Source organism: Oryzias melastigma, linkage group LG6, assembly GCF_002922805.2.
Source record: "Oryzias melastigma strain HK-1 linkage group LG6, ASM292280v2, whole genome shotgun sequence".
In the NCBI taxonomy this organism is placed as follows: domain Eukaryota; kingdom Metazoa; phylum Chordata; class Actinopteri; order Beloniformes; family Adrianichthyidae; genus Oryzias; species Oryzias melastigma.
Genome location: NC_050517.1, coordinates 18,068,343 through 18,082,199, shown reverse-complemented (window position 1 = coordinate 18,082,199; position 13,857 = coordinate 18,068,343). Strand labels below are relative to the sequence as shown.

The 13,857-nt window shown below is 42.2% G+C and overlaps 1 protein-coding gene across 4 annotated transcripts; it reads right to left on the bottom strand.

The window, feature by feature from the left end:
* Positions 1–889: 889 nt before the first annotated feature.
* Positions 890–11,810, bottom strand: lg6h15orf39 (linkage group 6 C15orf39 homolog). 4 transcript variants are annotated; one of them, XM_036212364.1, is made up of 4 exons: positions 11,321–11,810; positions 8,106–8,218; positions 5,000–8,009; positions 890–2,243 (listed from the first exon to the last, which is right to left on the bottom strand). In XM_036212364.1, exons 3-4 carry the CDS (start codon positions 7,965–7,967, stop codon positions 1,207–1,209), a joined length of 4,005 nt encoding a protein of 1,334 aa, XP_036068257.1. In that variant the 5' UTR covers positions 7,968–8,009; positions 8,106–8,218; positions 11,321–11,810; the 3' UTR covers positions 890–1,206. The 4 variants fall into 4 exon arrangements, with proteins under 4 accessions (XP_036068257.1, XP_036068258.1, XP_036068259.1 ...); XM_036212365.1 differs by having other exon boundaries at positions 8,106–8,190; XM_036212366.1 differs by lacking the exon at positions 8,106–8,218 and having other exon boundaries at positions 11,562–11,810.
* Between the last annotated feature and the right edge of the window lie 2,047 nt (positions 11,811–13,857).

Here is a 13,857-nt window from a genome sequence, read left to right as displayed (position 1 = left end):
TTTTGAGATGTAAACTAAAGATCTTGGCAGAGCTGTCTTCCAGAAATATGTACAAACAATTCTAATTTAGTTTTTTTTTTCTTTTATTAGCCTTTTTTTGCAGTAATCCTACTTGCACATTGTCTTTTTCTTTCCTTTTTTATTTGATCTTCTGTTGTTTTCAAGTTGGATTTTGCCTCAGGTCCCAAACCGATGACACCAGATGAAAGGATTAAAGATGGACTCTCTTCTCAGTTGTCTGGCGGTTGCAGCCAAAACACAGCTGTGATCTTTGGGCTGATCTGCTCTCCAGGGTTCACTCTGTTTTTCATTGTGTCTGATAGTAATTCATGACCATTTCAACTTTTACGTAACAGAAACAACTTACATTAAATTGAGTCATCCAAAAACTTTTAATACTTTTTCTACATATCTTTTTTTCTTTATGCTATCAAAGTCTTTTATTTCCTATTAGTGTAAAAATGTGGGGAAAAAATAAAAAACTAGATGTCTGTTTTGGAGAAAACATTAAAGTGCAAAATGTTGCAAAAGATTTCTTCTTGCATTGGTGGTTGTTTATGGGCACAATGATGCAAAAATGTTGACTTTTTGCAAATATTTAGAAAGTAAAAAATGTAAATTGGCCTTTCCTACAGCATGCAGCTCTTTCATTTTTCCACTGGATGGGGACAAAAATTGCAATTTTTTTCATTGTTTCTCTAACGAACAGGATTTCCCTCTACCACTGAAGGTAAACTAACTCTACTAAAGATGAATAAGACATTGAAAACATTTAAGACAAACACATTTTAATATATTTATAAAAGTTTTGCTTCACTTTAGGAGGAAAAACTCAATTTCAAACCTTTGAGCAGCGTGAACAGGTGAAAAAAAGACTAAACGCACACAATCCCTTTACAAAACTGTTTCATAAAAGTTACAGTATTAACTTCGAAAATATACATTTAAAAGCTAATAGTCAAAGTCATCGTGTCACATTTTTCAAAGTCTCTCCTCTCCTGCAGTTTGAATTATTTTCTTCAGGATTGTCTGCTGTGTTCACTTAAAGTATTTCAAAGAATATAAAAATGTTCACATTGCATTTTGAACTTTGTTTTAAATGTGACATGAAATGTTGTGATGACCTCATGACAAAAATCCGGTCTGGCTTCATTCTTCAACACTGCAGGAGAGCAGAGTGTTCATAAAGGGGCGTGTCTTCAGAGACTAGTCTTCAATCTTGAGCCAGCCCTTTTTGTAGTCCATCAGCAGCTCCAGGTAGTACTTCCATTCGGGCTCGCTGTCATACCGGACCTCAAATATAGTCTTCATGGGGTTGGTGTGAGCCTCGTGGACCCGCAGCACCTCTCCTCTGTACCACACCTCAGATTTGTCATCTTCCTCGTACAGATGGTGGATCTTCTTCCCCACCAGGTCTGGATAGTAGAGCCTCATGGCTCCCCGTGCTCTCTGCACAGCTGAGCGCAGGACCCACCGCCGCCTGTGTTCAGCACTGTGGCAAGCGGACAAGTAGGGGCAGTACTTGATTTTTAGGAGTGAACGTTGGTTTTTCAGGGAGCGGCTGCTCGATGGTCTTAAGGCACGAGTGAAACCCCCTATTTTCCGCCACCTGTGCAAGGCTTTAGGCGTCCTGCGCAGCGTCCCGTCGCAACTCGCATCTTCTCTCTCAGTCTGCGATGAATCAAAGACGGTCCCTGATGCCGACACTGCTTGGTAGCGAGGCCTTTTTTGGCTCCCGCCCGCACCGAGCATCTTCCTCAGTTTGAGAATCATGCCAGAACATTTCTTGGCTTCAATCTGGAGTTTTGACGTCGCCGGTGGGCACGATGGTTTCTCTGACTTGGATTCATCAGAGGAGGAAGACCGGTCGTCCGGCGTTAAAGGACACATCCATGAATCTTCACATGCTGTATTTGGTGAATGGATTATAGAGCTTTGCTCTTCTACAGCAAGGTCACTCCCACTTTTTCTCTTAGCGAATGCATCGAGAACGCCTTCATCGACCACCTTCGTGCCATCTTCTCCCTCGTCAGACAGCTCGCTGTCCAGGAAGGCGTGTCTTGAACGGCTCTTTACTCTGGTTTTTGTTCTGCTTCTGCCCACAGGCGAATTTGATCCTTGGTCCCTGCCTTGTTGAGGCTCTGGCGGTGAAATTGGTGAAGCGGTGACGTCTGAGAAAACGGGAATCCTTCTGATGGATGCTTTGAAACCTTCATTTTCTTCTCTCTGATCAAGAGTCAATCCTGCAAGACAAAAAAAATAAAGTCAAAAACATGACAAACTTCACAGGTGTTCAGTGTTAAATTGAATTTATTGTTAATGCAAACACTGGTTAGTAAAAATCAATTCTTGGTGATTTTAAAGAAGACATTATGATCCTGTCGATTATTTATCCAAGAGGGATTCTTAGAAGACAAAGAGACCGTTAGGGATTGGAAAGAATGATCCTTCACCATGAGACAGAAGAAAAGGCTGCAAGGAGCAAACGCCAACACTCAGTCGCCTTCTACAAGCAACGCCATCAAACCAGAACTGGAACTGAGCAATCTTTATACACATACATAAGTCAGGTTATATATGAAGTGAGCCTGATTCAGCAAAACAAAAAGATATGTCCTAGTAAACTAGAAATGCCTCTAAAAGTTATCTTCAGTGGAGTCTAACCGCATTATAGGTTAAAGTGCATGTGCCGTCATGATAAACTTTGAGTTAATGCTAAATACTCCCACCAGGATTCACACTATCTGAACAAATACAGAACAAGTCACGCTGCCTTCAGGGGGGAAAATAATTTGCCTATGCTTACGGCGCAACTGACAAAAAAATTTGAAAGAGCAAATACAGAAAAAGAAAGGGGAGTTAGAAAGGAGGCCATCAAGAGCCACGTTGACTTAGCAGATCGTATTTCTCAAAATAAAAAACTGTAAAACATTAAAAAAAAAAAAGATTCCTGAGACATCTTTTTATCTAAGAAGTAAAATACATGAGTTATTAAAGGCCTATAAAAAATACATTTCATGAAAAATGTTCATTTTCTTCAAACTTCCTGTCCAGAAATGTTTCCAAAACAAGGGAAAATAGGTAAGTACAGATCATGCAATTTATTGTGTTATTTTTTCCCTGAAGAGTAACAAGAATGTTTTATCCTTTCTAAATCAGAAAAAGAGCAAAAGAGTGGGGAAACTGTGGGACAACACAAACAAAAATATACCTGGACTGTCTTTTGGGCATCAGGTGAAGGTGATTCTGTGAAAAAAATAAATGGATTTATTTTGAAGAAATATTCTTAACTTTTTCTAAAGATTTTTTTTTTTTTTTAAGAAAAGAGTCCCTCGCTTTGAAAGGTTTGCCAAGGGAAACATAAGGAAAATATATATATATAAGATCTGCTTTGAGAACAAAGAAGTGTAAACGTGTAACTCAAAAACACTTTACACTTTTTTTTGGTCTTAGAGTTAGACATTTTTACTCCAGACCATCACACATATTTCCTTTCCTCCAGTCGGCTCTTTATTTTTTAATTTACATTGCAGGAATTAACTATATCAGAATAACAGATTGCTGTGATGACAAACTAATGCAGTATTTTGCAGCGGAGAATATACCATATTCAAAACTCTTTACCAACTTTAACCTTTAAAGAAACAAACCACTAAATAAACCACCACTTTAAAGATCAGTAATTAGTGAGAAATCCAAGCAGTTTCCCACTGATGTTTTATGATAAAAACAGCTTTAACTTCTTCATGCCAAATGTCTCTAATCAAGGAGTTTACTTAATGTAACATCAACTTGAACAGAAAAAAATATTGAAGGATGTGGTTTTAATTAAAATATATTCAGGCATGAAGGACGTTTTATTTTGAAAGAGTTGGGTATTTTTTTCTCATATTTAAGCTAAACAGTTGTATTCTTCACCTAAAGCAGTATAATAAAGATGACTAAAGAAGAATTGTTGTATTGATCAAGACTGTCGACTTCATTGAGATAACTGAGTGTACTCAGACTGGACGAGTCTGTTGGTCCGGATCGAGTCTTGAACCTGGTGTTTGGTTTGTATTCAGACAGCCGTCTACTGGACATTTCAGCTTTGAACCAAAGCCTGTAAACAAAATCTCTTCAGTCAATTAAAGCAACGAGAGAGGGAATAACGGGAGTCCTGTGCTTTGCAATCCTTGTCGGGATAGTTCACTTATTCAAACTTTCTATTTCGAAGAAAAACTATGAACGTCTGTATCAAGATCAGGTACAATACTTTTTACTGCTATTTTGGTACGACAGAGTCATGGTACAATGTGGTTACTGAGGAGTCGATAGCTGAGAAAATGCACTGATAAGTGTTTGACATATTCATCGTCAGGGAAACGGTGTGAGAAGTATCACATTAAAAGTTGTTATAATGAGCCTGAATTCATACGACCACATTTCAGTGAATTCCCGTATCATCTGGCTACGGTGGCCGTTCTGGTTTTGTTCCGCTCCGAGCCCAGAATCTATTCAGACTGAAGAAACTCACAGCGAACTGGAGCTCAGTTCAGTTGGATACGGACCAAGACCACCTTGATAGATGAGTCCGAGAGCAGATCCTGTTGTGGTGTGTTCACACGGAAAATTTGTTCTGGATTATCGGGGGAAGTGAACTCCGACTCTCTTTACCCAAACCAAATGTGGTCACCCTGAAAACACCCCGAGACTACAGTCTTTTTGCTAAAAGTCTACTGCAACTAGGAGCAGATAGAAAATGACACCTAGAACTTTATACATCCATCTTCTAAAGTGTAAATGTTTTTGGGACACGTAAAACAGGACAAACCTTTTATAGATTATTTTTAAAAATTTGTCATTAAGGAGAATTTTCACTCAGGTATCCATAAATAAAAGGTTCCTGCATGCCGATCCAAAGAAAAATGACCGTGAACATTCCTAGATGTGTAAACAAAGAAACTGACTAAAACAAAGGGTTCGTCACAAGTTCTTATACAGATCAACAAGAACTCACCCAGACATTTGCAGACGTAGGTGTAATACAGCAGGTTGACCACATCCGTGTAGACGTGCGGCAGGTGCTTGAGGGACATCAGCCTCCTCAGCTTGGAGGAGCACGCTCGCTTGTGGAGCTGGATCAGGATCTTCTCCTCGGAGAGCGTGGTGGGCCGCAGCTCCACCTTGTGCTCCTGCAGGACCTGGTCGATGAAGCTCCCCTGGACCATCGGGAAGAGCAGCTCCTTCATCACCAGCATGGGGAGGAACACGGCTCCCGTCCGCATGACGTGCGGAAAAGGACAGCGCTCCTGAGAGGTGTACTCCCGCAGCCTGTCGAGAACGTTGCCCAGAGTTGACTTGATCTCCTCGTTGATCCACACCTCTCTGGCTTTCACTCCCAACAGCGAGGACACCTTCTTGACTTTATCGGTCCGACATGGGGGTTCTGCGACTCCCATCTGAAACAACCAGTTTTTGAGGTCCTCCTCTAAAGAGGCGGACACAGATTTGGAGATTAGCTTGCATAGAGAGTGGTGCAGCTCAAAGAAGTGCTTACGAACTGGTATCTCCAGGTCCGGTTTTGGGGAGAGAACAGTCACCGGCTGTGGGGACAGCGTCTCTAGCTCTGTGCTGCGGTGTTTGCTACCAGGAATAATGATGTTGTAGGTGGAAAGCTTAAGAAAATGAGGGGGGATGTTTCTGAAATTGACTTTACTCTCAGCGCTTTGAGGTGATTGGCTGGATTTGGGCAGGAGGGCAACAAAATGTTTGCCCGCATTTGGGTCCGAAGACGGGTCTACCAGTGCACTCGGTTCAGCAGGTTTAAGTTCAGCCAAACTCTCAGTTTCTCCTGAAGTTGAGGACTGTGTTTCAAAGTCAGCCTTTTCGTTCACAGAGCCGTTTTCAGATACATCCTCGTGCTCCTTCTTGATCGTCTGCTTGCTGTATTCGTCACAGATCTCCACGGATCCGTCTGAATCCGACTGATCTCCCTTTTCTATTTTAATTCTTTGGGTTTCAAAAGTGTCTCCAGTCTCTGAAGATAAATCTTTGGAAACTAAGACAGCATCATCTCCTTCCAGCCTCTTCTCTTTGCTGTCATGGTCTTCGTGCTTGTCAGACATCTGTGTGACTTTCTTAGGTACTCTTCCTGGAAATAACACCCCAGACGCCTGCAGGTGAAGTTGGTAAGGCGCCAAGCTGAAGACATTATCAATAACCGGCATAGGAGGGGAATCTGTTTTATTCCCCGTCTCCTTTTCCACTTTTTGCTGTTTATGGCTGCATTCCACTTCATATAAATCTCTGTCCTCCTCCTTTATTTTGACGGGTGGAGAGGAGTGCGAGATGCTTCTCTTCAGGGCCCGCTTGCCAACGAGACTCTCTGCAACCAGCCGATTACTTCCTGAGGGTGAACGGATGACTTTTCGACCATTTGCGCCGGAAGCAGCAGCTGCGTGCGTTTGATCGGAGGTGGTCGACTGGAGCATCCACGTCGTCGGGGAGGCGGCGAGGTTTTGCGGCTGTTTCGTCACTTGAGCTCGACAGGAGGATGATTCTGGCAGCCTGTCCGTGCTGGCGCCAGCGTCTCGGTGCAAACCAGCGAGTGGGTGAAAAAACCTGCCAGCCTGTCTGCTGGACGGCGAGATGGCAGGCTGGCTTCCACGGCTGGCTGGGCTGCCTTGGTCCACACGTACAAACGGCGAGGAGCTGTCAACGTGTAGGCTGGTGGCGGGTTTGTCTCTGGGTGGGGAAATATTGATGCGACTGGAAAGCAGGGTAGGCGACGACCTTTCTAAGGGGGATCTCATTTGGCTCGAGTTCAAGTGAAACCGTGGAACTGCAAAATATGGATAGTCAAACCCGCGCATGAAGGAAGGGTTTGGCAACATTTCAGTGCAAGAGAAAGGAATTTCAGCATGAAGAGATGGAGGCACTAAGTAATGAGGCAGAGGGTTTGGGATCGAGTGTTTCTGAGGGAGGGGGGCGTCTCTCTGCTTATTGCCACTATCTTTACACAGTGTCCTGTTTTCTAACTCCCCGTTTGCCTGAGCGTAGTAAAACACAGGGCGCTGTGCTAACTGACCATATTTGGGTATGGGAGAGCGCTCCTGATAAATGTCTGAGGTCATGTGCTCGTATGCGGGATGGGGGGCGTACAGGCTGGGGTAGCCTCCGGGGACGGTTTGTAACGGCTGGCCGTGCTCGCTTAAAGGAGCGAACAGCGTGCGAGTCGGGGTACAGGGGTAACTGCTGTAGGGGGGCTCACTGACAGAAGGAAACGTCCTGGCCCTGCTCGGGCTGTACGCCTCCACCGGTATCCGCTTTGGCTCCGTGCTGCTGTCAAACTGTAAGCTCCTCTGCTGCAGGACCTCTTTCCTCTGAATGTGGGTCTTTTCGGCGTAGTGAGCAGAGGTTTGCATCCAGTCGGGCTCATACACGGAGCTCGGCATCTTTGGTGGGACGTGCTCCACGTACCTTTGTCCCATCACGCAGCCCAGGTCACTGCAGCAGGGGTTATGTCCATAAACGGGCTTGGGAATTGCCAGGTAAAGGTGTTTTTGAGAGGGGGAATGTTCGCTTTTCTGCTTTCTAACAGTCCCAACTGTCACAGGGCTGATCTCAGGGCTTTTAGTATACAACATGAAACCTTTCTTCATCGGGGCGTGACTCACAGAGGAAGGCTGAGCACGGGCGTCCTCTAGAGAAGTGCTGTCTTGTCTGTACATTAAGTGGTTTCTCGCCTCCATGCCGGAGAGGTGACTCACGGGACTTCTGTCATCCAGCGGAGAAGTCTTTGTTGGTCTCCAGGGAGGAGTAAATCCTGCTCCGTCTTTTCCTCGAGGATCATAAGCAAGATAGGCCCCGCCGTACTGCTTACTCAGGAAGCCCGGCACCGATTCTGGTTTGGAAAGTCCGTCGAATAAAGGCATCTTGCTTTGGAGCGTCGGGTCTGCGAGGGTCTTGACAGAATAGCCGCTCATCCTGTGGTAGCTTTATAACGGTGCACTAATATGGCTCCAGACCTGGGGTTCATAGAAATAGAAAAAAAAAAAGTTAAATCAGATTATTTCCAAACAATATATATATATATATTTGCACACAATCATGAGATGGGGAACCTGTGTTTTTGCAGCCTTGACAATTCTTTCTGCTTATTGCACAACACAGATCACACGCCCTGATCAGCATAACGATGGAAGCCGCCTGCAACAAGGAGTGGGAGGTTGCGAATCTGGGAAATGGGTGAAAGAATCTAAATGATGCACAGGCCAAAAGTGCCTTACAGTCACCCACACATGTAGACCAAAGGTGAGCCAAACTACAATCTTGCCCTCTCTACCACAGACTGGTTGGTTTGGGTGTTGACATGTTACCCACATGCGGCATCTTTCACTTTAAGGTCACGTGACAGAAATGAGACTATAATGGGACTGGATGACTACACGTCTCCACCGCATTTGGTCTTCTCATCGTTTATTTTAAAAACACCAGAGTCTCTCAACCGTCACACCAGAGGGTTCATCTTAACCAGCTCTTATCTGATCTAACGCACGCTCGGTGTCTCATATTTACATCCTAAGACCAAATGGATGAGCGAGCTCCGTGTTTCTATTCCGCTTTTCTTTTTTTTTTTTTAAATCACCGCAAACTTTCAGTGAAACCAAACTTCCTTTTTCCAAAAAACACACACACACGTGTGCAGCACTGGGCTCCAGCAGACTTTGTTCAGAAAATAAAAACAGCTAATTTGAACAAAAGGCGAGCATTTGCAAATTTTAATTATTTAGTTTCTGCATTTTTAGAAAAAGAAGGGAAGTGCAAAATGCAAACGTTTGCAGTTTAAGGAAATGATAATTGGTGTTGCGTACAGTAAATTTGGTTAGCAGGTTCGTGAACAGCTCAACATCAGCAGATTAGATCATCAGATGATTTTCAGGAAGTTCAAACAACAAATTTATGGCAACACTTAAGCTTTATTTCTCCAGAAAATGCAACAAACTAAAAAAAAAAATCATTTTGCTAAATGCAACTTGCCCTAACTTCCATAAACATATTAAAAGCAATTAAAAGACACCATTGTGGTAACTTTCAAGAATACACAAATTTCAACCCAATTCTGTCAATATAACAGATTACTGATGTTTAAATGCAAAACCCACTTTTATTTATTGCTATAATTTAAAAACATGTTCAATTAAATCAGTCTTTACTTAGAAAGTGTTGCATTAATTTACATTTTTTTCGATTAAAAAACACAAACATTTGTTTTCTTTTTATGTAAGACTAAGAATAAAATAAATGCAAAAAAATAAGTAATTGAACCATGTTAACATAAGTCCGATGGACTTGGGTCCTCGTGAGTAGTAATTAAATCAACTTATTAGTTTGATAAAAGTGCTGTTGCACCATGGTCCGTTTGGGCGTGTTTATGAGGATTGTGTTCTAGGAGCTTCAGCCTCACAGAAGTTTATTGTTGCCTCAGCTGTGGCTAAACAAGACCCCACCATTAACCAACCACCACCATGCCAGACCTTTGAGGTATTTCTGTCAAAAATGTGGCAGCATGCATTATGATCAGATCAGTGTCGTTTCTTTTATTTTTAGATAAAAACGCACATTTCTCTAAAAATTAAGCAAAATATACTCGTACAGCCAATATAATGTGGCTTTCATGGTCTGACCTTTCCATGAACTTTTGCATCATCCATTCCTGGAGCTGTAAAACAAAGATTGCAGCTTTTCCACTCGCACTTCTGCATCATAATTCTTAGTAAATAATAACACAACAACAGGCCATAGCCTTGTTCCTCTGATGCCTAACCCGAGTATGAAACTGATGTTTTACTACTCATTATTTTGGCGGTTTTCTTTAATAAAAACTTAATGATGATGCCTTCTTTTTATTTACAATAAAAAGTAAAATCTTAGCTTGAAATTTAATTAGTAACTTAGATTATTATGAATAAAATCCAAATCTTTATTGACGTTTTCTCCAGATCTGTCTTTTTCCTTAACCTGCCAGGTTGCCAGTCTGTCGTAGGGTCACACAATCCCACAAACACTCACACATGCGCACACACTTTACTCAATCAAGCCTGTTTTTGGACTGTGGGAGGAAGACGGAGACCCCAGAGAAAACCCACGCATGCACGGGGAAAGCTCCACACAGCTGGGATTCAAACCACGGCCTCTAAATTAGTATAAATTTAAGGACATATTCATCCAAATGGCAACTTGAAGGCAACAAAGTGAAGCAAACGACTTGAATTCACACGTTTTTATGCAATCAGCATTACTTTTACACTCGCTGTAGTCATTTCCTTAAACAAAAATGGTGCAAAAACACTTGTAGGTCCGGAATTCCTCATCTAAGCGTCCTGCAAACTGCATGAGGCTGAAAGATGGCATCTGCAGTGTAATGAATATAAAAAGAAACAAAAGAAAAACTAATATTGACTATAAGGTCAGATATCATCCAGGCTCCTGACAGAGTGCAGGTCTGCAGAGAGAACTGATGTTATCACTTCATCCTGTTGACACTTTTCATAGATGGTTCCATCAACAGGCTGACAAGAAATCTACATTTTGTGCGCAACGAGGAAACTGTGTTAGGAAGTCGTTGTGCGCGTTTGCGTGCGCGCGCCCTCGCTCCCATGATCAGTGGAGATGGAGTGTGTGACTTCCGAAAGCAAACCGTCCAAACTGACAGGCCTCAAACCACGCGAGAACAGGAAAGGCAGAAAAAAAGAAAGAAAGAAAATCACGTCATTCCAGTCTAACAATCATTAATCATTTTACCTGTAAATGAGACACCCCCCCCCCCCCTCAGGAGAAACAGGTTAGGAATGCGGGAGATTACGCGTGGGACACGCCGGGGTTGAGTTTCCTCTCGGATCGCTCACCAATGGACTCCGAAAACACCAAACGGAACTTAAACTCCAAAGAAAAACTAATAATGATAATAAACTTCGGGTGTGTTTGCATGATGAGAGGAAACAGAATCACGAGCTTGTTTGTTGTCCAAGCGGTTCGGATTAGGACGCAAATGTTCTGGAAATGGAAATACGCGTTTGGATCTGTTTTGATGGTTGCGTTTCCACGCGCGTCGGTGAAAGTAGAACCACAACTGTAGTCCCCCCCCCCAAAAAAAAACAAGAAACAAACACACTGTTCCACACGCAGAGGACGCGTGCTTCTGTTTTGATTAGGCGACATACTTTCACATTCTTGTGCGCTTCGGCCTCTGCGTTTCTCCACTTTCGCAATCTTTTCTAACTATCGTCACGCACAAAGATTGGGAACTTTTTTTAAAAGAAAAAACACAACTTCTTACCTCGCCGCTGCCACAGATTTCCACTTCCACTCCATGAAACACAGATCAGGAGGAAAGGAGATAAGGAGGAACGAGTCTGGTCGGGTTTAAGCGCGCGCCGATGCGCAGTGATCCCACGGACGCTAATGACGGCATGCCATAAGCTTTGGCCCGAAATCCACGAGGCATTTACTGAGGTTAACAAAGTGAAGAAAAGACAAAAGGGAGGAGGATGGTCTTTGATCAATAGGCGGAGCCATACCCTCGCTCCGACCACGGCTTGTTTTCTTCTCATATGATCTTTTCCCGCGGCTGCCTTCCGCGCTTTTATTGGCTGGCTCCCCCGAGCGCCCAGCTGCGTGCTGCCACCTGGAATCGAGCTGGAAAGACACCTGCTCCACCGGCTTCACCTGGTCTCGTGCCTTTTTCTGCCCTCTGACAACCGGAAATGACTGTCCTCACACTCCCACTCATGCAGGACAAGGAACTACTTTTTTTATTCCACCATAAACTCATCCTGGCTATGTATTTCCAGTATATATATAATATGGGCTTTGAACATTAACTCTTTAACCACGTGATTAATAAAAGATAACGCGTTAATATCCCGTTTTTTTCGCTTTGCCTCACCAAGTCAGGCTTCCACCTCATGCTTTAAAATACTGTCGGGTATTATCCCAGTCATACCATAGTCACTTACAAAAAAAATACATATTCAATCAGTATTTTAAACTTCTTATTTTTATTATTATCTTTGGTTTAGATCCCCTTTTCACAAAAAATAAAGGAAACATTTTCTCTCTGGCCTGTTTTTGTTCAAAAGCTGCATATTGTAATAAAATTTGCTGAGTAAAACGTTGTGATTAATTAGTTGATTACCTGATAAAGTGATTAATCTAATTTTTTTAATTGGTTGACAGACTTCATTATAAATAAATGTTCCAAGTGTGCAGTTTTGTGTATGATTTCATGTAGTGATTATTGGCAGATAATAAGTAGTCGGCAAATACTACAACAACAAAAAAAAGTTAATTGCGATTAATCGCGATTATTATTTTTTTTGCAGGTTTGCAATTAATTAGTTCGTTTTTTTCAATCGATTCCTGGCCCCCACATACATATATATATACATATATATATATAAATGTGTGTATATGTGTGTGAACATAAACACTTTAACAACGCGATTGAAAAATAACGTGTATATATATATATATATATATATATATATATATATATATACAGTATATATATATAGTGTCACTGTGAAAGAAAGCGCCGTTGTTGCCTCGTCCCTAATATAGTTAATGGTTGACTTCATTTGAGCAAAGTTAAGATCAGTTCTGCCTCATAGCAAACAGACAGTGTTTCCACCTTTTGGCACCAATCATGACCCACATTTTTACCCCCTCAGTAAGTTGGAGCTTTGACCCGCAGCACGACCCCTTTCACAAAGTCCACTCCATATAAAAAAGCTTACATGCAAATTCTTCCACTTCTGCTCTTGAGTGAGTCAATCGAGTGCGGCACTTGCATCATGCAGGTCCCTCTACACACCCATGGGTCGGAGTCTCATTTAGGCACCCGTGGGGGAAGCTGTAGTTTAGTCTAGACTAGTTGGTGACTTCCATCAGTCCCAGTGGCCTCACAGGTAAAAGGGTGTTCACCTGGTGGGGTTTGATTGAGGAGGCAGGGGTTGTTCTCCCCTGCGGGGCTGCCACATGGCGCCCATTTGCAGTTACTATGGTGATGGAGCTTCAGGCTAATCAACAAAAGATGAAAAGGGTTGATTATTTCTAAGCATTTATGACAAAAAAAATGTTTTTATGCAAAATGTTGAGGTTCAGGCTCAGATATTCAGGAAATTTCCTGAAATCTCTTGACAAACATGACTTTGGAAGATGATTATAAGGAAATTGATTTTCTCACATCAGTATTTATTGACACAAGAGGGCATCTCTCAAAATACGTTAGGATATTGTAATTTTGAGTCATTCTATTCAACAAAATGACCTCAAATGTGAGTTTTAGTGAAGGAATAACAGTAATCTAAGCAAAAAAAATCCTAATATTCAACAAAAACAAAATCAGACAAACCCATTGAGTTGTTTTAAATTGACTGCTGACACCATTCAGGAAGTGTTTAAGACTTTATGAGGAATCAGAGTCTGTAAAGCGAGCTGCGATGACACACAGCAGAGCAGGTGATCTCTCAGGATGCTGTTTTCTCATTCCCGGAGGCCAAAACTGCAGGATGAGCCGGGAGACTGTTTGAGTTGCATCAGACGCACGGCGGCTCCCAGGTGGTTTCTGCGTATGCACACAGACACCTGACCTATCCCATAACGCAGTCAGTTAATATTGTCTTACTTAAAATCTACTAAGGGAGAAAACTTGTTTCATCTAATCACATTTTTTTATTTCACCTGTATTAATGAAATTTAAATGGATTTTTAGATCTTTTTTGTGTTGATCAGATCATAACAAGTGAGTAATTGAGGCCAAAAGGTCAGTTTGTTGCTCCCTGCATTAAGACAACCCATGATAACGTTTATAGC